This window comes from Camellia sinensis, unplaced genomic scaffold, assembly GCF_055761805.1.
Source record: "Camellia sinensis isolate YWXY unplaced genomic scaffold, ASM5576180v1 Unanchor1, whole genome shotgun sequence".
NCBI classification, from domain to species: domain Eukaryota; kingdom Viridiplantae; phylum Streptophyta; class Magnoliopsida; order Ericales; family Theaceae; genus Camellia; species Camellia sinensis.
In genome coordinates, this window is record NW_028128987.1 from 8,499,300 (window position 1) to 8,526,320 (window position 27,021).

General features: G+C 36.1%; 1 protein-coding gene across 1 annotated transcript; it reads right to left on the reverse strand.

Annotated features, from left to right (window-relative positions):
- Window positions 1-1,801: 1,801 nt before the first annotated feature.
- LOC114308252 (dihydropyrimidinase) lies at window positions 1,802-25,593 on the reverse strand. Its single transcript, XM_028253802.2, has 13 exons — window positions 25,341-25,593; window positions 24,780-24,947; window positions 22,523-22,574; window positions 19,185-19,454; window positions 18,825-19,036; window positions 16,915-17,035; window positions 4,825-4,912; window positions 4,632-4,710; window positions 4,273-4,360; window positions 4,100-4,140; window positions 3,958-4,010; window positions 3,639-3,795; window positions 1,802-2,198 (listed from the first exon to the last, which is right to left on the reverse strand). Exons 1-13 carry the CDS (start codon window positions 25,437-25,439, stop codon window positions 2,007-2,009), a joined length of 1,620 nt encoding a protein of 539 aa, XP_028109603.2. The 5' UTR covers window positions 25,440-25,593; the 3' UTR covers window positions 1,802-2,006.
- Window positions 25,594-27,021: the final 1,428 nt, after the last annotated feature.

The following is a 27,021-nucleotide window of genomic DNA, read 5'->3' on the forward strand; positions in this document are numbered from 1 at the left end:
CCAAAGTGATGTGATGTTTTGGCTTGAGTTTGTTTGTTTGTTTGTTTTGTTTTTTTTTTTTTTTTTAAACTCATTAGAGCTATTAGTGGTCCAAAAATTAGTGGGATGAATCACCACTCTTTATTTAAGCTACTTGTAACTTTTTTTTATTTTGGAAATGTGTCGAGTGTTTGGTACTACTCATAGTTTATGGGGACAGTTATAGCTTAAACAAGTTTAAAAAACACTAATTATTTGAATTTAGAGGAATGTTTTCAACTTCTAAATTTGATTATCAATTTTTAAATTGAAAAAAATTACACTAAAACAACCATAAGATCACGTATAACCATTCAAATTGAATTTTTTTTTTTTTTTTTTTTTGATGTGATACAACTCTTTATTACACTACTTCACATCTGATTAGCAGCAACTCTCACCTATGTAAAATTGTTTTGCTTTGTGCAGGGCTGCTAATCAAGACCACCCTTTGTCAATTCTATTCATAGCTTGCTTTTATTTGTTATATAAATCATCAATATAATATCCAACATTGAGGATTATATTTGCCCCTTCAACATGCAATACTAGAGTTGTATTGGTCGGTGTGCATTAACCAAGGGGATAACGACCAATGCAAGCTCTAGCATGATAGTTGACGGATCATCAATATTTACCTTGTTAGCAAGCGATACTTGTGTTGCATTGGTCAATGTGCACTAACCAAAGGGATGTTGACCAATGCAAGCTCAAGTACGGTAGTTCACAGAGCATCATTATAACATCCAACATTAGGGATAATATTTACCTTGTCAACGTGCATTACTTGAATTGCATTCGGCAATGTGCACTAACCAAGGGGATGTTGGCCAATGCAAGCTCAAGTACTGTAATTGATAGATTTTTATTCACACGCATTCAACAATGAATATGCACATTGAAAATTACTAGTTTTATAGCTTTGAAAAATGATATTATTTATTAATTGTTTGATATTTTATATTTTCAGAAACCTACTAGGATGTCGGTTCCTCAGTTTGGAGGGTGGGATCACAAGGTTGGTAATACCGACTACTCTATGGTGTTTTCTCGAGCTCGTGCTAATAAGAAGCAGAACAAGAACGACTTCAACCGCCATAGTATCGGAAATGAACAAGAGCTAATCATTCAGAAACAGCCCGAGCATCAGCCCGTTCAGAAATCCGACCATCAACATGATGATTCAGTTGTGGTAGGACTCCATTTTCTAGTGTCTTGTATATTATATTTTGTTCTACTGCATTTTTCAACCACTACATTATTATGTTTAAGATGATTATGTATGAAGATGATTCTCCCAATTAATAACATACCATATTCAGGTCCTGTTTTGATCCATATCCCCTTGGTTGACCGATGCACATGGATTAAAACATGCTTGAATATGTTAGGGAGAAGAAGAAGAAAAAAAAAAAAGATAAAGATGACACGTGTTGTCATATTCTTTGATCTAATATTTTCATATGTATGATTTTTGTGCAGAAAAAAAAGAACGTTCTGACCTACCTTAATTGTTGTATTAGGCCTTGATTTCCAAAATATCCGACAAATTCTATACATTTCTGAGGATTTTAATAATATTTCACTCGATAGTGCACTTTGTGCCTGTATTTGTCAGCGAGACAAGTTCGCTAGTCATGGTAGGCGTGATCAAAACCTCTGTTAACTTTGAGTGAGCTATGTGTATCGTGCTCTTACTATTTTGGAATGCTTTTATAGGAGAAAAGCAAGGAAGATAAGTAGATTATTTCTTGATATATTAAAAAAAATAAAAATAAAAAAATCAGCAAAATAGCAAAATTTATTGCATAAATCCTATATCATGAATGCATATATATTTTACAACAGGATATATACAATATCAACACCTGTTTCTTTTCATTATTTGAGCTTGTATTTACACGAACTCAAGCTCTACATTACTTAATCCCTTAAACATAAGTTTGTGAAAAGCTATCATAAACAGTGAAAGTAATTGAACCTGCAAGTCAAGTCGTGGCTTTGAATCGCTTCACTGGAGCTCGGAGGGAAGAGAGGTACTTTGCATCTGCTTTGTCAATTCCACCAAAAAGATAACTGAAAGGTTGCATTTCTACGTACTTGCCCTCACCCGGGGCAACCTTCAATTGACCATTTTCCCAAACAATCCTTCCTCCGGCAATTGTTACTTCAACCTTTCCCTGAGAAAACAGGAAAAGAAATCATTGGAACTTGACACAAAGTAGAAATCGACGTTTGTGATCCATGAGCAACACCATTTAGTGTTATTAAAAACTGAGATTAAATTATCTATAGTTGCAATATTCACGGACAATTATAATAGTGTGTTGATTCATCATGCAATAAACATTAAAACATAAAGTAACAATTGAAGTTGCACATAGGCAGCATCCCTGTTCAATGCCTCTTCTAATAAACTTTACATATAAAAAAGAAAAATATGTATATGTACATGCATATATATATATATATATATAACAGTTCTAGCAATACCCCTAATATTACAGAATCACGTTTGTGTTGCTAACAAATTAGAAACTATAAGCATGCAAACTCATATGAGGTGAACAAGGAAAAGGCTACCATGTGCACCCCAAAAAGGATGCATACAGTATGCACCTTATACAAATAGGTATAATTTTTACTAACAAAAGTATAACTTTACAGCTCATAATTTTAGGGGTGCACATTATATCTTCGTTATTCCTAACTTTCACTACAAGGATTCATAACTTTCACCACAAACATTCATAACTTTCACCAACAAAATCAAAACTTTTCTTACAATGTGCACCTTTTTAGGGGTGCCCATTGTAGCATTTCCAGGTGAGCAATAACAGAGAGAGAATGGGAAAAAAGGTAAAAACAAAACTTGTGGAATAACGGCACAATCTTATTTATTCATTACGATGCCAACTTCACCAGATTAACAATCAGCAAAGCTATTAGCAGAACAACTTGGCTTTACTTTATGTAGAGCTTTATTTGATAAACCCTCATAAAAACAGAGCATATTAGGAGATTTCACATTTGCATTGAATGGCATTTAGCATTAAGGGATGAAATAATATGAAGGGAAATTTCTTAAAGAAAATTTTATTTAGTCATAACTAAAAGCAAGGTATTTTACTAATTCCAAAATTGTAATAGAATTGTATACGAATTAGAGAGAGATACGTCACAGGTAGAGTGCAGCCAATCTCAACTGTTCAAATGATGGCATACCTTACGGACAAATCAAAATTGAAAAATCCTTCCCACTAAATTACTGCATCCAAACAACTACAATAACATTCACGCCATAGTTCTCACAAACCCAAAAATTTACAAAATAAACCATAGGCAAGCATTTACCTGCAAAAACTTTACGGAATATGGATCAAACAAGAGGAACACATAACTCAGACAGATGGAAAGCATCAGAAGAACAATCAGCAACAGTATAGCAAATTAACCTTTGCAGAGATCATAAATCCATGTACTCTCCTTAAGCTTATGCCTTTCAAATTTAAATGTAAAATAAAACAAAATGTTTCAATTCCATTCTCTCATCACAATGCAATTAATTACCATAGTTTATTGGTTATTAACACATGGACCAATCAATTACGAAATGTTACCTTCCCTCTTCTTCCCTCAAAGACATTCGTGTCCAATCTAGAGTGGTGAGAAGTGGCACTAATTTCAAAGCTTGAATTTGGGTTGAGTATGATTATATCTGCATCTGATCCAACAAGGATTGCTCCTTTCCTTGGATATATATTAAAGATCCTAGCACTGAACAAAATGAAAATTTTAAAATCATTTACCATAAACCTGTTAGTGGGACCGAACTGTTAAGAAACATGATTTTATGAATTAAATTTGGCATCTGAGGGAGCATTATAGAAATTCAAATAGAGATGAGACATAATCCAAGCTTTCACAGTGAAAGCATACCATTCAGTGCTGGTTATTCGGACATAATCAGTGATAGATATTTGGCCTGATTCCTGGACAAACAAATAGAAATTGAGAAAACAAAATTTTAACGAATACAGTTAGTTTTCAATGGTCAAAGTACAAATTCACAGAAGCTCACCACCATCGTATCCCAAACTAGATGCATCCTCTCTTCGATGCCTATACATTCCCAGGATTGCCACAAAGAGATGAATTAGAAAGTAGAATAGGTTAAATAAACCCCACTTACTGACTCGGGCCATGAAAAAGGAAACTTTGCAGATACTAAGAACCATAAAAGCTCATAATTACCGTTGACCCCATTTGGTATTTTACGAAAATCATCTATGCCAAAAGCTTTCTGTGTGGAATTGAAGGAACAGTGATCAGTTCCTACTAGCTGCAAAATATGAAGCACAGTCATAGGCAAATTAACAAGGACTGGGACATAAAAATAGCTCAATCATGTCATAGACTATCTGAGCAAAAATCCTAAATTAGATATATACATTCTTGGTGATTCTAATAGCACATATCAGAAAATCAATAACTGCAATTCAAGGAAATAATCTATTTACAAATGCCATGATTTTAGGAGAACATCTAACATTCAAATTCCTATCCTCGGAGTAGAACATAGAAGCTATCTACTATAAAGATGAGAGCAAAACCTGCAAAACCCCTGTTGACAAGCCAGCTTGGAGAGCCTTTCCATGTCCCAATTCCCTAATAGGGGGACTCATGACAAACCTGAAACATAAAAGGACAATATTGCTTCACATAGAATTGAACCTGACAGATTAGCAGCAAGATATAAAAAAATGAAAAACAAGAAATAAAGTGGAAAGAGAGTCAGGTTCTTGCTTAGCCGCAGTGATGAAGTCAGGATCCCAAAGCCCAGAATCATCGAGGACCAATCCTGACACTACTGGCTCCCCAATAACCCTCTGCCCTGCAGTTGAAGGATAATAATAATGAAAAATCCAAAGAGTTTGCTCCAAAGATCCTAATTCATGAAAACTTAGTGAATCAAAAATTATGTAAATAGGATCACAATCATCTCTGATGTTTTTGTGCAAGGCATACAGAAGCAAAAGGCAAAATCAAAATCCTGTTACAAATGAAAATTAAAAATTAAAAAGGAGGAACAACTTATATGCAATCAGTAGCAATTTCTTAAACCAGATTTTAAAAATATATAATCAGATATAAAAGGACGCAAGCCAACCATTAGTCAACCAAATATACACGTGATGACGAAATATTACACCAGTCTAGTGTAATAGTGAGCATTGCTTCAATGAAGAAAATGAACATTAGCAAACTATTTGTTGCATGGATAGTATTGTCGCAGACTCACTGCATGCTGTTACTTTAGAGTCACAAATCACAATGTATCTGTGAACGTATTTAAAAGGTCAAGGATAATTATGAGAATGTAACCATAATTTGACTATTTCCAATGATTTTGAATATCGCGATATATCGGTAACGGTATGAGTGATAAAAATTATTTGAAAATATCTAACTAAAATAAAACGGCCGGAATATCCTTAACATCAATGATATACATCCACAATATCAGACTTATCGAACAGAATTTCTTTGTACCTTCCTAAAATTTTCAATAGCTTGTTCGTTGTTATCGAGTTAGAATCGGTGACATATCAAACTAATTCATCAGCATATTTTATTTATTTTCATTTTCATTTTAAACTGTCTTTCTTTAACTTTTTTTACTTACGTAAACTCAATTAATTTACAAAGCAAAAAATTTAGAATTAATGATGTTGAAAATCTGTCCAAAAAAATTTTAAAAAAGGAAGCCTATCCCACTCCTATTTTCACCCATCATTCCTCTCCCCTTTTCACCGAAAACTCAAACTTTTATTTTTTTTTTTCATTTCATCTTTCACTTTCCCACTTTCATTTTGTACTCTCATTTTAACTCCAATTGAAAGGATTTACGGATCAACAAAGTGACACAAGGAATAGTGATCAACCATTATCAATATGAGCTATCAACCACTACGTATGTACATAGACCTTTTATCATTAAGCCACACAGACATATTTATGTAAATGAAGTTTTTGATATATAAAATGATATAGGTTTTCTTTTATGTACAGATTGTACCCCTTTTGTATTTTCTTATACTTATCATCCCACCACCGCCCCCCGCCCCCCCAAAAAAAAAAATCACATGTTAATGTCAATCTTCTACCAATTGACAAGTATATATATATATATACACGTGTGAGAATGTGTTCTCCTTTTTCCCTATAGGATTAGGAATTAGAGTCCTATATCTATTAGACTTATATATATCAATGATGTATTCATGCATGATTAGGATTTAGTGTCCTATATAAATGATGTATTCCTTGTTAAATGGTAAAGCTGACATTTTAGTAAGTTTACACCCCCGACATTCATCAATTTAACTAAAAGAAACCTTACCCAACAACCCTGATTGAGCTAAAGACTGTAAGCGGTCAACAGACAAATGACCGAGGCGAGAATGCCACAAGTAAAAATGATTCGACCGAGAATCTAACTGAAACGAGGAAAGTGCAGCTAGAGAGGTGGATAAGGGAAAATGCAAGCTTTCGACCACATAAGAGATCTCCAACTCTACGGCCGGTCCCAATCTGCTTCTTGGACACCTGATCCTGCACATAATAGACAGAAGAGGAAAAGAAAACATCAAAATCAGATGTATCAAGTTGACTGATAGATAATAAACTGATAGATAACTGAGGGACATAAAAAACAGAAGGAATAGTAACAGCAGACATGGCAGAAGGTAAGACAGACCCAATAGACAGAACAGACATACCACACCCATTAGCAGTATTAATAGTAATAGGAACGGGTGGGGGAATATAGTTTTGAAGTAAGGAAATGTGAGGAGTCATATAATGAGAGGCACCAGAATCAAAGAGCCAGACAGAAGAATAGATACCTGAAGAGGACACAAGCAAACCTGAATGAAGAGAAGTAAGAGCGGCGGCAGATGGGGATGGCTAAGAGGTGGATAGGAGATGCTGAAGTTGTGCGACCTGAGAAGTGGATAGGAGATGCTGAAGTTGTGCGACCAGGAAGCGAGGTCAGGATCAGAAGTCGAAGCAGATTCAGTATAAGCAGCAGGAGGGCAAAAAGTACTCGGAGCAGGACCTCGGAACTGTGGTTGAGACGGCTAAGTAGACCGACGGCTCTTCTTGGGACAGTTGTACTTCTAATGACCATTTTGATGGCAGAAAGCACTCATCTGATGCTAAGGGCCCCTTTTTGGGCTTGGCAGAAGACTGAGGTTGAGAAGCAGATGGAGTCGCCAATAGAGGTGGCTGTGCTAAGAAGACTGAAGGAGACAGAGTCTGACTGGCCGTCTTAAGACGGATTTCCTCGAAGAGGAGCTCACGAACAATAGCATCTACAGAGGGGAGCGAAGACCGATGAAGGATGCCACCACGGATAGCCTCATACTGAGAAGAGAGAGCCGTTAAGAACTGCACTAAACAACCTTGCTCTCGAAACTCAATATAAGCGTCTCGTGCCTTGAGACTAGACGGTTCCATGAGAGCCAACTGATCCCAGAGACCTGTCATCTCAATGTAAAAGTCCTGAATAGATTGATCCCGTTGGCAAGCACTTTGAATCGTTATTTCCAACTCATACCGTTTGGCAAAGTTGGACTGTTGATACACACCTAATAAATAGTCCCACACCTCCTTAGCAGTACTGTATTTTGAAAACATTATTGCAATACGGTCATCCACAGAATTATGAAACTAGGTCAAAACTTAGGCATTATCACAATCCCAAGTGTCATAGGAAGTCGGATATCCTTCTTGTTTCGGGTCCAATGGACGAGGAACAGAACTAGAAACATAGCCCTATTTTTTTTAACCAAGAAGGAAATTCTTCATAATACTATCCCAATAAGCATAATTGGCACCAGTGAGCTTACATCTGATGGCTTGAATTTTGGTATCCGTCATTGTAATATGCTGGAAATTTGTGTTAATGTATATAATAAGATAGTGGCATGTATATAATATGATATTGGTGTTGGTGGCAGATAGTGGCATGTATAGAATATGATAGTGGTGTTGGTGGCAGATAGTGGCATGTATATAATATGATAGTGGTAGATAGTGGTAATATATAATATGTAAGTGGCATATAATGGGTTATAATGATGTTTGTAATATCTCCTATATAAGGAGTGTCATTTGGTCTTGTAAGATAAGAAGTTTTGAATATAACAGAAATATATTCCTTCTTCCTCATATTTTCGGAGTTCTTCTTCCTCATATTTTCTAAGTTGGTATCAGAGCAACAAAAAACACAGCAGCCCTAAAACCGTCATAGCCATGTCGGAAGTCACGTCCGAAACCACTTCAACCCCTGCCGCTGCCATTCCGGTGAAAACGTCCAACTCTCACTCTGTCCAAATCACCACCATCCGCCTAAATGGTGATAATTTTCTCCGCTGGTCACAATCTATCCGGATGTATATCCGTGGGCAAGGAAAGATCGGTTACATCACTGGTGACAAGAAGGCTCCTACTGTTAATGATCCGCTGTTCGACAGTTGGGACGCTGAAAACTCCATGGTTATGACATGGTTGGTCAATTCCATGGAGGAGGATATAAGCTCTAATTACATGTGCTATACTACTGCACAAGAATTGTGGGATAATGTTAGTCAGATGTATTCTGACCTAGGAAATCAATCTCAAGTTTTCGAATTAACTTTGAAGTTGGGAGAGATTCGTCAAGAAGATGATTCCGTCACCAAATATTCCAATTCGTTGAAAAGGTTGTAGCAGGATCTTGACATCTTCAACACATACGAATGGAAATCGGTTGACGACTGCAACCACCACAAGAAAACTGTGGAAGACAGCCGTATTTACAAGTTTCTTGCCGGCCTCAACATTGAGTTCGATGAAGTGCGAGGAAGAATTATTGGCACACCTCCTCTCCCATCCATTGGCGAAGTATTTGCCGAAGTCAGAAGGGAAGAGAGCCGAAGGAGCGTCATGCTTAAGAAAAAAGGTACTGGTGAATCAATTGAAATTTCTGCTTTAATTAGCGATGCTGCGGCCAACAAGGCTGCAAATTACCAGCGCAGGTTTGATGATAAGCCACGGGTCTGGTGTGATTTTTGCAACAAGCCTCGCCATACACGCGAAACGTGTTGGAAGATCCATGGCAAACCTGTCAACTGGAAAAGCAGCAAACAAGGAGAGAAGAATCGTGGCTTTCCTACCGCTAATGAAGCCGATTCAGGTCCCTTCAACAAAGAGCAGATTGATCAACTCTTAAAGCTGATAAAATCCAACTCCTCATCCGGTACTCCTAGTGTTTTGTTGGCACAAACAGGTAGAAATCCTAAAGCCTTCTCTTGCCTAAACTTCTCTCCGTAGATCATAGATTCCGGTGCCTCCGATCACATGACTAGTTTTTCCCATTTATTTAGTACCTATTTCCCTTGTTCTGGTCATGACAAAATCAGAATAGCCGATGGTAGTTTTTCACCTATTGCAGGAAAAGGATTTATTAAACTAACTGAGAAAATTAATCTCAATGCTGTTCTTCACATCCCCAACTTAGCCTGTAACCTTTTGTCTGTCAGTAAACTATCTAAGGATTCTAATTGTCGTGTTACATTTTTTGAATCCCATTGTGAATTTCAGGACCAAAACTCGGGGATGATGATTGGGCGTGCTAGGATGCTTGAAGGTCTTTACTACTTTGATGAAGTACCTGTTAGTAATAAAAAAGCTCAGAGCTTTAATAGTACTAGTTCAATCTCTATTCGAGAAAAAATAATGCTATGGCACTATAGGCTAGGACATCCTAGTTTTCTTTATCTGCAACATTTATTTCCAGAATTATTTAAAGGGATTGATTGTTCTTCTTTTCATTGTGAAAGTTACATTTTTGCAAAATTTCATCGCTCTACTTATTTGCCAAAACCTTACCAGGCTTCCAAACCTTTTTATTTGATTCATAGTGATGTTTGGGGCCCTTCTAAAATCACTACTCTTTCTGGTAAAAGATGGTTTGTTACATTTATTGATGACCATACCCGCTTATGTTGGATTTATTTGATGAATAAAAAATCTGACGTGAAAAATTTATTCACAAATTTTTACAATATGATTGAAAACCAATTTCAAACCAAAATTGGTATTTTACATTCTGATAATGGAACAGAATATTTCAATGAGCAGTTGGGTGAGTTTTTGAAAAAAAAGGGGATTTTTCATCAATCTACATGTCGGGATACCCCTCAACAAAATGGCATTGCAGAACGAAAAAATAAACATCTACTTGAAGTAGCACGTGCTATAATGTTTTACATGCATGTTCCTAAATATTTATGGGGTGAAGCAATTTTAACAGCCTCTTATTTGATAAACAGGATGCCTACAAAGGTGTTAACATACAAAACACCTTTTGATTGTCTCAAAACTTTTTTTCCTGACACGAGGTTGTTTTCTGATTTACCCGCCAAAGTTTTTGGATGTACTGCCTATGTTCATGTTCCCAGTCAATTTCGTTCAAAACTTGACCCCCGTGCTATAAAATGTGTTTCTTTGGGTTATTCCTCAAACAAAAAGGGGTATAAGTGTTTCGATCCTCAAACCAAGAAATTTCATGTGAGTATGGATGTGTCATTTGTGGAACAAAATCCTATTTCCCCAACACTTCTCTTCAGGGGGAGACAAGTGGAGTAGAAGACCGTTTTTAGGATATTTCTATCCCGCTCCCCAATGTCATTTATCCTACACAAAAACCACATCTGTCTGATAATGATCACTTAAGAGAACCAAGTTCTATGGTGCCTAGTCAAGAAGGTTCTTGTTTAGGGGGAAAAGTACTACAAAATGATCTAAATCCTGAGCTTCAGGTTTATACTAGGAAGCGATTTCATCCGAGGAATAATGACCCGAATGTCCATCCTAATGACCCGAATGTCCACCCGAGTTCTGGCATCGAAATTTTAAGTAATCCTATTCCTTCTATTTCCGACCTTGATGTTCCTATAGCAATTAGGAAAGGTGTCCGAAATTGCATTAAACATCCTATTGCAAATTACCTCTCCTATCAAAGACTGTCTAAAAACCATAGAGCTTTCACATCTAGGATTTCACACTTGTTTGTTCCAAGGAATATACAGGAAGCATTGGATGATCCGAATTGGAAATTAGCAGTCATGGAGGAGATGAATGCTTTAAGGAGAAGTGGTACTTGGGAGATAGTTGATCTACCCAAAGACAAGAAAACAGTTGGGTGTAAATGGGTGTTTACGATAAAATGTAACGCAGATGGAAGCGTTGAGAGATACAAGGCGAGACTGGTGGCTAAAGGCTTCACTCAAACTTATGGGATCGACTATCAGGAGACGTTTGCTCCTGTTGCTAAAATAAATTCCATCAGAGTACTGTTATCTCTTGCAGTAAATTCAGATTGGCCTCTACATCAACTTGACATTAAAAATGCATTTCTCAATGGTGATCTTGAAGAGGAGGTGTTCATGAGCCTACCGCCGGGATTTGAGCAGAGACTTGGAAGCGACAGAGTATGCAGATTGAACAAGTCATTATACGGACTCAAACAATCACCAAGAGCGTGGTTTGAACGCTTTGGGAAGGCAGTCATCATTTGTGGCTTCTCGCAGAGTCAAACAGATCACACAATATTTTATAAACATTCAAAAAACAGTAAAATTGCAATTTTGATTGTTTATGTTGATGACATCATTTTAACTGGTAATGATGAAGTAGAGTTAGCAGCCCTCAAAGAGAAACTCGCAAAAGAATTTCACATTAAGGATCTGGGAGCCCTCAAGTATTTCCTCGGAATGGAATTTGCAAGATCCAAGGAAGGTATATTCGTTAATCAGAGAAAATATGTTCTTGATCTCCTTGGAGAAACAGGTATGCTTGGTTGTAAGATGGTGGAGACTCCGATCGAGCCTAACTTGAAGTTACAAGCTGCTAAGGCTGAAGAAGTCAAAGAGAGGGAACAATATCAGCGACTTGTAGAGAAATTGATTTACTTGTCTCATACGCGGCCTGATATTGCCTTTGCAGTCAGCATGGTAAGTCAGTTCATGCACTCACCAGGGGCAGAGCACTTTGAGGCCGTTTATAAGATCTTAAGATACTTGAAAGGAACTCCAGGGAGAGGCTTACTGTTCAAGAAACATGGACATCTTCAAGTGGAAGTATACACAGATGCAGACTGAGCAGGAAGTGTTACAGACAGGAGATCAACATCCGGACACTGCTCCTTTGTAGGTGGGAACCTAGTTACATGGCGGAGTAAAAAACAGAATGTGGTAGCTAGAAGTAGTGCAGAAGCAGAGTTCAGAGCTGTTGCCCATGGAATCTGTGAAGTAATGTAGATTAAAAGAATTCTTGAAGAATTAAAACTTTCTCACCCGACACCTATGAAGGTCTATTGTGATAGCAAAGCAGCTATATCTATAGCTCATAATCCAGTTCTACATGATCGCACAAAACATATAGAAGTGGATAAACATTTCATCAAGGAGAAAATCAATGCTGGCATAATCTGTATGACCTACCTTCCAACAGGTGAACAATTAGCTGATGTGCTAACGAAGGGACTATACAAGAAGCAATTTGATAAGCTGACTAGCAAGCTGGCTATGGAAGATATCTTCAAACCAGCTTGAGGGGGAGTGCTGGAAATTTGTGTTAATGTATATAATAAGATAGTGGCATGCATATAATATGATAGTGGTGTTGGTGGCAGATAGTGACATGTATAGAATATGATAGTGGTGTTGGTGGCAGATAGTGGCATGTATATAATATGATAGTGGTAGATAGTGGTAATATATAATATGCAAGTGGCATATAATGGGTTATAATGATGTTTGTAATATCTCCTATATAAGGAGTGTCATTTGGTCTTGTAAGATAAGAAGTTTTGAATATAACAGAAATATATTCCTTCTTCCTCATATTTCGGAGTTCTTCTTCCTCATATTTTCTAAGTTAATAAACTAAAGATTAATGGGTCAAAGTATACTAATAACTTAATAAATGGGCCAAACAAGAATAAGGGCTTTAATACTATTGATAACAAATTACCGAGACAGAGATAGAGAGATGAGAACCAGAGTTGCGAGAGAGAGTCACGATGATGAAGCCACAGAGAGAGAGAGACAACCAGAGTCAGAAAATCGCAATCAATTATCGCGCTTGCTTTATCGTATCTCTCTCAGTCCGCGTCGGCTTCATCTTGGTTCATCATCGCGACCTATATCATGGTGAACATGGTTATACACCATGCAAACCACCTAGCCACCTCCTTTGGTGCACAATCCAAGCCACATTCTCTGACGCACAACCCAAGCCGCCCCTCTCTGGCGCACCACCAAACTCGCCCCCTGGCACACCATCCAAGCCTCCTCCTGGCGCACTCAGTCATCTGTTGCCATCATCGTTCAGCATCACGTCATAAGTTATGTGTGTGCCACGCTTGCTGGTTCAACATCTAGTCTCTACAACGGTCTAGCATGACCCCTTCAAACTGTCCTGACATTGATTCCGGTTAGCTCCTATATCGATCCGGCATGACCCCTTTAAACTGTCTTGGCATTACTTCCAGCCAGTTCCTACAATAGTCCGACACGACCACAAACTGTCTCTCAGCATTAGTTCCAGCCAATTTCCATATCGATCTGGCACGACCTTAATCCTAGCATTAGTTTTAACCAGTTCCTACAATGGTCCGACACGACTAGAAACTGTCTCCTGGCTTTAGTTCCGGCCTCTGATCTATTTCAAGTGCCCTTGCACTCTCGTTCGAATTTTTTAATCTATTTGCCTTTTATTTTATTTAGTTTTATTTCATATTTTAGTTTATTTCTCCAAACTCAAGATGTTTATCCTCCTTAAGTTCGAGGGAGGGGATGTTAATATATATATGGTATATATTCCTACACATATTAGGTATTGATTTCCTAAATATATAAGTTATTGCCATAGTTAGGTCTCTTATAGGATACTCTTTCTCATAGTTAGATTTCTAGTAGGATACTCTTTCTTAGTCTATATATACAAGCCTTCTATTGTATAGGACAAGACATTCAATACAATACATTCAACATAACACATATTATTTCTTTTCTCTCTTTATTATTCTAAAAGGCAAATAGATTGCAAAATTCGAACGAGAGCGCAAGGGTGCTTGAAATAGATCAGAGGCCAGAACTAAAATCGGGAGACAGTTTATAGTCATGTCGGACCATTGTCGGAACTGGCTAAAACTAATGCCAGGACAATTTAAGGTCGTGCCGAATCAACATTGAAACTGGTTGGAACTAATGCCGAGAGACAGTTTATGGTCGTGTCGGACTATTGTAAGAACTGGCTGGAACTAATGTTAGGACAGTTTAAAGGGGTCATGCCGGACCGATGTAGGGGCTAACCGGAATCAATGTTGGGACAGTTTGAAGGGATTATGCTGGACCGTTATAAAGACTAGATGTTGAACCAGCAAGCGTGGCACACACATAACTTATGACGTGGTGCTGAACGATGATGGCAACAGATGACTGAGTGTGCCAGGAGGCGGCTTGGATGGTGCACCAGGGGGCGAGTTTGGTGGTGCGCTAGAGAGGGGCGGCTTGGGTTGTGCGCCAAAGGAGACGGCTAGGTGGTTTGCATGGTGTATAACCATGTTCACCATGATATAGGTATAACACCCCCCCCTCAAACTCAAATAAGTTTGAAGATAGAATCTAATTTGAGGTTGAAGTAGAGGGAAAGATATAGTGGAGAAAAAAAAATGTATTACGAGTAAAAAAAAAAAAAAAGTAGAAAGAGATCACCACGAAGCGATACTGAAAGAAAAACATGGTATCGGAGCTAGAGTACCTAGTAATTTTGCTTTATCGGCGGGCGGCAGTCTTGCCCACACATAACTTATGACGTGGTGCTGAACGATGATGGCAACAGATGACTGAGTGCACCAGGAGGCGGCTTAGATGGTGCGCTAGGGGGCGAGTTTGGTGGTGCGCCAGAGAATGCGGCTTGGATTGTGCGCCAAAGGAGGCGGCTACGCGGTTTGCATGGTATATAACCATGTTCACCATGATATAGGTATAATACCCCCCTCAAACTCAAATAGGTTTGCAGATAGAACCTAATTTGAGGTTGAAGCAGAGGGAAAGATATAGTGGAGAAAAAAAAAATGTATTACGAGTAAAAAAAAAAAAAAAAATAGTAGAGAGAGATCACCACGAAGTGATACTGAAAGAAAAACATGTCATCGGAGCTAGGTTAAGTACCTAGTAATTTCGCTTTATCGGCGGGCGACAGTCTTGCCTTGGCCGTCCGCCGAACCAATACATATTATTTCTTTTCTCTCTTTATTATTTCTCTTCCAAGGCTTGCTATTCTCTTCTACTTCTTGCTTAAACTTGGTGGCTTATACTGATGCTGATTGGGTTGGTGATGTTAATGATCGTAAATCTACTTCTAGTTTTTGTATGTTTCTTGGCGATTCCCTGATTTCTTGGAAAAGCAAAAAACAAACTATTGTTGCCCGTTCTACTGCCGAAGCTGAGTATCGTGCTATGGCTTATGCTACTGCTGAAATTGTCTGGCTTCATGGTCTCTTATCTAACTTGGGCGTCCCTCAATCTTCCCCGACCTCTCTCTATTGTCACAACCAAAGTGCTATTCAAATTGCACATAATACTGTCTTCCATGAACGGACAAAGCATATTGAGATTGATTTGTCACTTTGTCCGTCAGCATCTGCAGTCTAGCTTTATCTCGCTTCTTTTTGTCTCTTCGGCTCTGCAACTTGTTGACTTCTTCACCAAGACTCACACCACTGCTTGGTTTCGGTTTTTTCTTGACAAACTCTCAGTGTTTTCTGCTAAAACACCTTGAGTTTGAGCGGGGGTGTGAGAATGTGTTCTCCTTTTTCCCTATAGGATTAGGAATTAGAGTCCTATATCTATTAGACTTCTATATATCAGTGATGTATTCATGTATGATTAGGATTTAGTGTTCTATATAAATGATGTATTCTTTATTCAATCAATACAAGTTGAATATACAATTCATTCGGAAATACTTACAGCATGAACTATAGACTTGTACACATACATTCAACGTCAACACGAATGTGTACATAAGCAGTTTATATATGACATAGTATAAATAATTTTCCTGTATTTATATGATGTATGCTATGTTACATTACATGAACTATTCTAAATGTATAACTGCTGGTGTCAAGCAATTGATAGTAGAGTAAGGATATCCAGTATGTGTCTGTCATGTGTAGATGGACATTCACTTAGCAAGTATGTCTAAGAAGTTGAGTTTACCACATAATTATGCATAAAATGTTTTTTTTTTTTTTTGATAAGATAATTATGAAAAAAATAATTTTTCACCTTGTAAACACCATTAAATATGAAAAATTAAATTAAATTAAGAAATATGAAAAAAAAATTCATATCCCCTTGGACATATTAAAATAGGGATTTTGGTATAAGTTACTCTCCTCATCCCTATGTCCATGTATTTATCCTAATAAAGTCCAAGAAATTTAAAAAGCATCCCTATTTCAATAATGACAATATACTCAACAGTCCCTCTCAAATTGATGCGTAGATGTCTCTCAGGCCCAATTGTATATAGGAGGAGAATGAAAAAATGAAGGTTACAAGAATTAAGTAGAGGCCGTGAGAACAAATGTGATTCCAAGAATCTATTAGAGGGTGTGGCTCTAGATTCATGTAACTGAATTTTTTTAGACTAGGGCTTTGTTAACTATACAAGAGCACAGGTAAATGCTCCATCTCAGTGCAATAATAATGTTGTCAACGTACCATATGAATTTGACACAATAATCACCACTACAATTTAAAAAGTTCAAACCTGATTTTCGAGCTGTAGCTATTTCTTCCATCGCATCAATGCTCATGACATGGACAATGTAAAGAGGTGTGTTTACAAAAGCAGCCAAACGAATGGCTCGAGCAGTTGCCTCTCCTTCAAGCTACACGAACATTAAACCAAAAGGTTAATTACATAATAAGCATAGCTTTATAAAGGAAATGAAGTGTTCAGAGGTGAAGCACATAAAATTAAAAATAAAAAGGGAGGAGGGTTGGGTTTGACACTCTGAAGACAGAAGAATAAATACTTAGGAGAGTTACTAGCGTACAAGTTACAACTAGTCCATGGTTTCTAATTTCATTTTTCCAAAATATGTTAGAAGATCCTTGATGGAGAATGTCAAAGATATCATAAGTAAAGATTGCAGCTTCTGAAAAAGAAGATAACCAAATTAAAGGGTGTTAAAGTTGCACATTGAATTTTTGACATGCACTATCCGCTAGAAAGCAAGGAATTGTCGAAAAAGTTTTACTTGTGTTTGAAAAGTCAAAATTTTGAAAGTAGGAAAAAAATTAAAAATAATAATAATGATAATTAAAGACAGCATTTACAGATTGAGGTCAATATTGAGGACCAAACAAGATCCCAATATTTAACCAAAGATAAAAACAGCAGAATCCAAATCACAAAAAACTTTCAATTTTTACAACTAGAATGGTTAACATGGAAGTGATCAATAATGCAGAATAATTGTCACTCAACAGCACTGCATCATTGAAAAAAATTAGAAAACTTAGCCTTCTGAGCCCATTTTACATCATATGACATGAGATCAAAACATATCTTTACAGGTACATAAACTTCATTTGTTCTCTAAAATGTTCTCTAAAAAGAACCTGAATGACCCAAGGAAAGAAATATAAGTATTGTTTGAATTTATTGTTGTACCCTTACTATTAAAGTGTCAGCCATGTTTGGAGTGAAGAAGAAAGAAACCAAACCAACAAAAAAAGCCCCAACCACCTTCGCCACCCCAAAAAGATTTGGTGGGCATCAAAGGGAAAAGTGTATTATCCCTTTCTTCCTTTTTGTGCACCTTCACTTCATCCTGAATGCTAGAAACTCCATTTCTCGATACCTCCTCCTTCCTCCCACTCTTCCATTGTAGCAATCAGACCATAAGGGTTGGTGGACTACAACTCACTGTACTACAACATCACCCTCTCTCCGTTTCTCTCTTCCCAAATAAGAAGTCCATGGTTATGAAGATGACATACAAAAATTATGCCTACAAGAATACCCAAAAAATCCCTGCAAAAGAGCCTATAAATATAGAAAAGTAAAGGCAAAGTTCTAAGATTACAGCTCCATGCACTGCTATAAATTTCAATTAAAGAGAAGTACAAATCCACGTGGGGATGATACACTTCCACTAACCTGCTCACATCCAGCTCAGACACCTCAATAATCTGACATTTTGTCCAGAGTTACCATACCATTGAAAGAATACATAAATTTCACCTAGTTTAAAACCATTTTAGTGCCATAGTTCCAGAACTGTGTCAATCAGTAACAAATGCATTTAAAAATGATCAACAGTGCTAGTCAGTATGTGCAATGAACAATAAATAACTTAACAAATTTAGCTCCACTTCAAAAAACATGCATTCTTTTCATCGACTCCCTCTCAACATTATTGTTTTCTAAATATTTCACGTATCTTTAGAAAAAGAAGAAAGAAGTAGAAACCACCAGAAAGCAGCATAAAAGGATTCTTTCGCAGAAAACAACACCATGTTAACGTTTCTACTAAGCAATGCAATTGAACCAGAAGTTTTCATCCACAACCCGTGTGCTATTTTTTGGTTTGTGGAGGACGCTACACATCCAAGAGCAATGCTAGCAATAATATGTCCATAGAAAACGAAAATGTATTCTTAAGGAGTTACCACTGCAGGCCTTGAAAGCGCGTGTCCCTCTGGACCTGTAATACCAAGTTCTATCATTCTTTTTTGTCCTTCAAATACAGCATCTCCATTTTCTGCATGGACCATAGCCAAGGCACCAAGAGACTTGCATTTTTTAAGTCCTTCTAATAGAAGCTCGTCATTGACCATAAGAGCCCCCTTGTATGCTAGGAAAAATTTAAAGGAGTTGATACCTGCAGGTTTGCAGAAATAACCTATTTAATATTTTACCCAAGTCCAATGAAAATCGAGATAAAGATATTCACCAATGACTCATGAATTTGAGATCAGGTTACATCAACCAAACTCATTCTACACTACAAGGAAATAAGAGATACAAACCTTTTTCCTTAACCATGATTTCCATCTCTTTTGATACAGTTTCATCCCATTTGGTGATTGCCATATGGAAACCATAATCCATACAAGCCTTCTTGGCTTTTCCTACATAGGCTTCGAAACCGGCAGATAAACTCCCCTTTACTGGGATAACAAAATCAATGTGCATTGTTGTTCCCCCTGCTAATGCAGCAGCCTGACCACTGAAGTAATCATCAATGGTCTCAGTACCCATAAACTCCATGGCCAGGTGTGTGTGAGGATCAATTCCTCCTGTAAACATCATACAGAAAAATTTACCATACTAACATAAGAATCAGCGCTATGAAATGACTGACAGGTCCTACTTTGCTATTACAACATATGAAGATCTAATCTATGTACCTATGTTACATGGGCATGGATACAAGTATCTGGTGCAGGTGTCGGCGGGATTTTATAAGCCTAAATATTTGGATATTGGGACATGTATCCAAAAGTTAGGTATATGTACATAGACACATTTAAATGTATTGTGTATTGTATTATATTTTGAGATAAGATGTAAATTATCAAGAATATAACTAAAATTATATGGGATTTAGGGGAAACAGAGAAGTTACATCTCTCATCCATGTCAGAGACTAGAAAGTTTTCTTTACAACCAAATGTGAGCATCTTTGTCTTCAAACATTGTAAAAATTAAAATGATCCCAGAGTCTAATTTGGGTATGGTGTCAGACACATCCCATACCTTTATGTTGTTATATCCGGTGAACATAGGTACACTAGGAGGAATAGAAGATTCCACATAACATTGCTATGTGCTCAAAGCTTTCATGAAATATACATATATATTATATAAACATAGTTGTGCGATGAAATGATCTTGATTGTTGACATAAATAACTAACAAACCAACAGGCTAAGATATGATGATAATAACTTTTGTGAATGAAAGGAACACAAACATTGGAGAAAGAGGATCAAGAGAGTATTCCCTGCACTTCTTGTATGGTTAACTTATGCCTAGTACATTAATAAGATGAAATATTAATAAGAGAATATATGCACCATAATGGACTTTTCCAAGGGATAATGACGTTGCCCATCTATGATCAATTTTATGGAAGGTCAATCGTCAAATTTAAGTGATAACTTGTTGATATGTGAATAAGCCTATTTTTATTGGAAACTCATGAATATGTAAATAAGCTCATCTAGAAGTGATATAAAAGAATAAAATAAACAATAACCAAACGTGGATCACTGATGTAAGCCTATTTTTATTAGAAACTCACTTGCCTCTCTTCCAATATTAGTTACAACTCATTTCACGTCCTTAAATCACATCAATGTATCTAATTGGCATTTATTCATCACATACATATATCCACTTTTAGAATGAGAGCTGGAACCTCCAAGTTTATGTCATTGATATTTTTTAACAGCCTTCAATTCTAAACCTTGAACCACTTATATTTGGAGTATAGGTTAGAGAGGGTTAAAGTTATTGGAGTATGCCTTTAGGTTGAAAAAGGAAAAGAAGGATGAATTGGTTGTGATTTTAACAATTAAATCCTACTTAGATAATTTTGTTTTATTCTACATTTTCATAAAACAAAAGTATAGTAAAGAATATTATATCAAAGATATCTCACCTCACAAGAAGTGTTGGATTGCACCTCACCAACCTTCAAGAGGTTTAATAAAGAAAATTATATTAACTAATCCCTATCAAAGTGAAAAAGTGTGTAATGCTTATACATTGTGCGAAGGGGTAACCCTATTACTTGTTGAAATCTGGAAGATTTCAGTGGTTCCTCCATTTGGTGCTATTGGTGAAATATTCTGAGAAATTGATTACAAAATAATTTCAATTAAAAAGTGTATGAATTTTGAGTTAGACAAACCTACTAATCACTGAACACTAAACACACTCCCTAGATGGTGTTCCATGTGCACAAAGCTAAAGGAGACCGTTAATCACCTCTTATTGAATTGCGAGGTAGTTTAATTTTGACTAGTTGCTGGCATTAGGGTTATGCTTAGAAGCAATTGGAGCAAGCTTGGTCCACAACCTCACTTTGCCTCATATGGACTATCATCTAGAGGGAGAGGAAGAGATATAACTTAAGGAGCTGGAGATAAGGATTCCTCGATTAGAAGAACGTCATACTCAACTCATTCCAGTTTTGGTGGTGCGAAAAAAAATTCCTAGTTTGCAGATTTTTTAGGAGACTTAAGTTCTAAAGGGGGCTAGCTTTTAAGGAGCTCTTGTGTTCTTCCCATCTACATGGTTCACACTTTCTTTGGCTCCTTTTAATGAATAAAATTACTAACCTAAATAAACAAATAAAACCATGTAACTGGAATTCAAGTCTGAATCCTCCTCTCAAGTCTATAGGGGAATCAAGAAGACTTTAATTCAATTACTATACGACATAAATTTGACAGAAGAATATGAAAAACAACACCAAACATTTGTGAACAATGACCTTTGAAGCTAGAGCTCATTAAATTAAAAGTGTATGAATGCGTTAATCTTCTTGGGCTCCTAATCTCAATAAGTAAAACAATTTTTGTCACCTCAAATGTTAACTCCCTTTTCGCATTGTCGCTACAGATTATTTTTTCTTCTTCATTTTTTTTTTTTTCCCTTTTCTTCTATTTTCTTTCTTTTTTCACAGGTTTCCAAGGCCTAACTGTTCAGCCTTAATAAACCGTAAACTATACTTTTTCCCTCTACAACTGATACAGGTTTATCACTTATAGTTCACAATATATATCTTAGATCTTAACGGTGCCCTAACATCAGCCAACCACCATATAAAGTTTACCTATCCAAAAAATGTGGAACACGTCTCACAAATAGCACAAATTAGATAGTGAATTGTATCAGGTTAGAATCTGAGGTTCAAAGGTGCTTTTCTGTGTGATTTATTCATCTTTATAAATGTGGAACTGGAAGAGCTTATAATTGTAATTATCTGCTTAATAGTCTTCCTTGAAAAGCATGAACAATTTCACCATCAATTTGGAAAACCACTCCATTAATCACATTAACCATTCATAGCCAAGGCTATCTTGGAAGTGTATACCCATGACACAGTTAAACAGGTTCCCAAGTCTTAATGTGCATGGATTAATGCTGAAAGGTTGCAACTTGCCCTAATTTAGTGTGCAAGGTTCATATAAAATATATGAATAATCATGAAACTGAAATAAGTAACCAGTGGATAGAGATTCATTAAAGTTACGATTCCATATAATCTCAGTTCTTGAACTACTTTACAAGTCTTTTAGAGACTTAAAAACCAGTTGTAAGCTATTGGGCACCCAATGATGAAACGAAGTTTCACCTGGCATGACAAACTTTCCAGTGGCATCAAGCACAGTAACATCATCACCAACCTGCAGATGCCACTCAAAAAATTCAGATTTTCATCCAACCATATAACAAAATAAAGAAAATAAAGAATCAACAAGAAAACGACTTCCTGCAAATAGATTGCAAGAGGACCTGGAAAACGCAATTAAAAGGCATGTATGTGTAAGATTGAGCTACACTGTTATGACTAGCATAAGTTGCAATCTATAATAGATTCACTAAATAAATAAGCATACAGCCAAAAGAAGAGAAAAGAAAAGAAATTACTGTTAGCTCAAAGAATCAAAACTTCATCTAAAAAACAAAAGAAAGAATTTATTTTGTGGATGCATTCAGCACACCTCAAAAAACCTAGTCCATGTTGGCGTTTCAATTATAACATGAAGTAGGGTACTGTTACACGGTCTTGGGTAGAACTCAACCCCAAAAGCTAGCTCCTAAGATGAGGGTGCCCTCACGCTTATATGTGTAATATTATTTTAGTACTCAGGCGATGTGGGACCTACCCATCCCTGAGTACTCCAACTCTAACATTATGTTATACGGTCTTGGGTAGAACTCAACGCTTAAGAGGTGAGGGTACCCTCACGCTTATATGCTTAATATTATTTTAGTACTTTAGCAATGTATGACTTCGCCTCACACCCTCCCTCACACCCAGCATGCTCACTTGACAGCACTTGCAGAGTGCAAGCCAAGGACACATACCCTACCCATCCCTAAGTACTTCGGCTCAGATACGATGTTACATGGTCTTGGGTAAGTTCTAACCAAGACCGTGTAACAGGTACCAAGTATCAATGAACATCTTAGCATGCCTAACCAAAATAACCCAAAGGATTATGGATAATTTTGTTCATAATCCTTACTCCTGATCAATGTTGATGACCATTAAAGTTGTGACTCTTGAGAATATTCTTGGTTCTCTTAAATTTGAATTCTTTAGTATTAACTTTGGTAAAAATAAATTGGCCAGTTCTTTATAAATATGAAATCATTCAAAGTTTAAAAAAAATAAAATAAAATAAAATAAATGAAAAGTTCAAACTGAACCTTAGAGCCAAACAAATGGATGGGGGAAGACTTCAATGACCTATTAGGGTAAGTGTGTTGTAGTTGTTTTAAAGTGCATTATTCAAAAAGCTATCAAATACATTAGGTCACTTTTCAAGGCCTGTGTTATTTGACTCTGAAGAATGATAAAATTTATATGTGACAATTGGGTTATACAAAATGCTTACAATATCTACTTTCTACTTCTCACAATTGAAAAACTCCAAGACCGGTTACTGTTCCAATCATTCTATAATCAATATAATCTTCCCCTAATGTTATAATTTATTCTTCTTAAATGATTAATCTATTTTTTCTACTAAAATGTTTTACCAACCCATAGAATAAATCAGAAAGTCATCTTCTTCAACACAGAGAAGCTGGTTAATGACATGCAAACTGTGTCCCAACTTGACAAAAAATAAATCATGCCAAATTCAACAATTGAGAATCCTTTACCGGCAAGTTAATTTTAGAGTGGTGCTACATGCACCAATTAGTATACTAACTAGTATACCAATACTAGTTATGACATTATTATTGACTCCACTCATTATACAAATTATAAATACCAAAAACATCTTAAATTATGCCACATCATTAATTGGTACACTAGTTAGTGCACTAATTGGTGCATATAGCATTAGTCTTAGTTTTATTACTGGCTTTCAGATGAATTCCAACACCTGAAAACCATCATAAATTGAAGGAGACTTACGTGAAGGTCCTAATAAGTAGACTTATTATCCAATAGGTCTTGTGATAATTAATGGCATTTTTTATCAAACACTATTAAAAAATGTCACTAAATATTATTTTTAGTGATAATTTAAAAATTTTGTCACAAAAAATGTCACTAATTATAAGTTTTAGTGACAGTTTAAAAAAAATCACAAAAAAAGTCTCAAATTTTCAACTTTCAGCTACATCCTGAAAAATTCGTCACAAAAAAACATCACTTAAATTTTAGCGACAATTTATAAAAACCGTGACAAAATAAGTACTAATTGGTAATTTTTAGCGACATACGCAAAAAATTGTCAGAAAAATTATTTTTAGGGATGATTTTATTAGAACTTATTTTCAATAACACTTTATGAAAATTAAGTCAAACTGTTATGGCCTATTGATAGTGGACCTAAATTAAATTCATTATAGCACAATACATACTATACCTTGATATTAGGCTTCACAGCAGCAATAATCCCATCCTCTACATACACATCAGCTATCTCCTGGTGGTGAGCATTCACAACAGTTCCCCCCTTTATCAAGATCTTCGACGAGGAAGAAGATGAGACTCCGCACTCTGAATTGCCATAACCAATTCCAGCTTCACAAAACTGTAAACAAAAGGAATCCAAAATTCTTTAATCAAACCCAACTCTCTTTATCATTTAGGAACCCCAAAAAATGAAGAACTTTAATCAAATAAGTCTGAGGCAAACAATTATAGCTAGGTTGAATTAACTTTGTTCAGCTTTTGAAAACCAAAACCCAGTAAAATTCAATAAATCAGTTTTGTATTTTCACTTCCAGAATCACAAAAACGATTTTACAAACATATCCGGTTGCTTAATCAATCCAAAACCCTTTGTTTGCTTGCTGAGAAACTGAGAGATTATATCAAAACCTTATTTCCAGCTCTGTTGGAACAAAAGGAAACGAATTTTCACAGAAAAACTTGCCTTTAAAAATGAAACGTTGACTTGGGAGTTAGAAGAATGTTTGAGTACCTGATTGGATTCTGATACAGATGAAAAGATTGAGAGCACAAGAACTACAAGGGATGTGAAATGGATCATCTGAGTTTGGAGACTCGTACCCATCATCATGGATTTGACAGAGGCAGAGTCAGAGAAGGAGAGGGAGAGAGAGTGAGCGAGCTTGACGAGAAGTGTGACCTTCCTGAACGGATCACTCTACTAGTATTTCTACGCAAGAAGGAAGAAGTTCCTATTGGTACTTGTCCGTTCGGTGGAGCTGTTAAATTAACTTATTGATTATAGATTATAAATTAACAAATTATACATTAGGACTTTAATAAAAAATTATTAATTTATTTGGTCTAATTGATAGATTATAAATTTAAGTTATTGAATAGTGTTTATTAAATAAGAAGTGAAATAGTTTTTCAATTAATTTTTATTTTTTGTTTATCTACATTTCTCATAAAAAATAATAATAATAATTTATAGTCCATTTGGGTCTTTTTTTTATTTTTAAAAAAAAATAAATAAAAAAATTTAAGAGTATAACCATAAATTAACATGTCCACAGCAGAAGCTAATAATCAGAAGTAAATGGTGAGCAGCTTCTCAGAATCAGCTTTTTTGAGTTAAAATAAACTGTTAGAATCAGAAGCCGTTTGAAATAAGTTTAACCAAACAGTTTAAAATAAGTTTTTCAAAGCTAAAAGTCATAAATTAGCTCTGAAAAGCTGAAACAAACACCCCATTGAGCGCCCATGGGATCTTTGTGTAGAAATTTCAAATCTGGATATGAAAATCTCTACGCTGTCAATTATTTTATTTTTTATTTATTTATTTATTTTATTTTTGAGGGATTTGGCCGAATATTATAACATTAATGTTTGAGACCCTTTTCCCCCCACCTTTTGACCCCCTCTTTTTTTGATTGACTACTTTTTCTTTTGCTTTTTTTTTTTTTCCTTCTCCTCCAATCACCACCCGTCACGTGTGTATGAGGGAGTGGTAGGGGTGATGATTGGAGGGGTTTCTATCAATGCTCATATTATAAATAGGGTTAATTATAAAAATAATACAGAGATTTTACGAGATTTACATTTTAAACCCTAATATTTTAATTTTGATAAATTTAATTTTGTAGTTCTATTCATGTTTTAATGTGGCCTGTCATCCATTTCCGTTTATTTAAGGTAACGAAAAATCGGCAGTTTTGTCAATCACACCCTTCTCTCTCTTCTCCACTATCACACCTCTTCACATTCACAATAATAACCACCATCCATAAACTCTAACCCATTCTCACAACTATCATCCTATCACTCCTAACCAACTCCTCCACCACCTCGAAACTTTACACCTTGCCTTCCAGCCACCTTTTAGCCCCATCTTGTTACTACTACACCATCCTCTAAACCTGTTTTGGAGACCATCGCGCCACTGCGCTACCATTCAGCCACTTGATTCTACCATTACCACAGAAACCCCAACCCTCGTTTTACCATTGTCATGACCCAACCTCGATATCAAAGGTTAGGCATTGCAACCAGTCAATAACTAAGGTTATCAAAGGTTAATTTCTAAATTTAACAGATTAATAACATAGTGGAGTAAAATAAAATGGTACCTAAATATTTATTTTATTTAAACATACAACTAAGCTTTTATTAATTTATAGTGCCAGTGTTAGACTATGTTTACAAATATACAA

Excerpts from the sequence above, each read along its gene's own strand:
- LOC114308252 (XM_028253802.2), bottom strand. The coding sequence starts at position 25,439 with ATGATGATGGGTACGAGTCTCCAAACTCAGATGATCCATTTCACATCC. Across the intron at positions 4,913-16,914 it reads AGCTACAGCTCGAAAATCAG|GGCAGAGGGTTATTGGGGAG; the intron begins GTTTGAACTTTT and ends CTTCAACTGCAG. Across the intron at positions 4,011-4,099 it reads TAGTTTGGGATACGATGGTG|GAATCAGGCCAAATATCTAT; the intron begins GTGAGCTTCTGT and ends TTGTTTGTCCAG.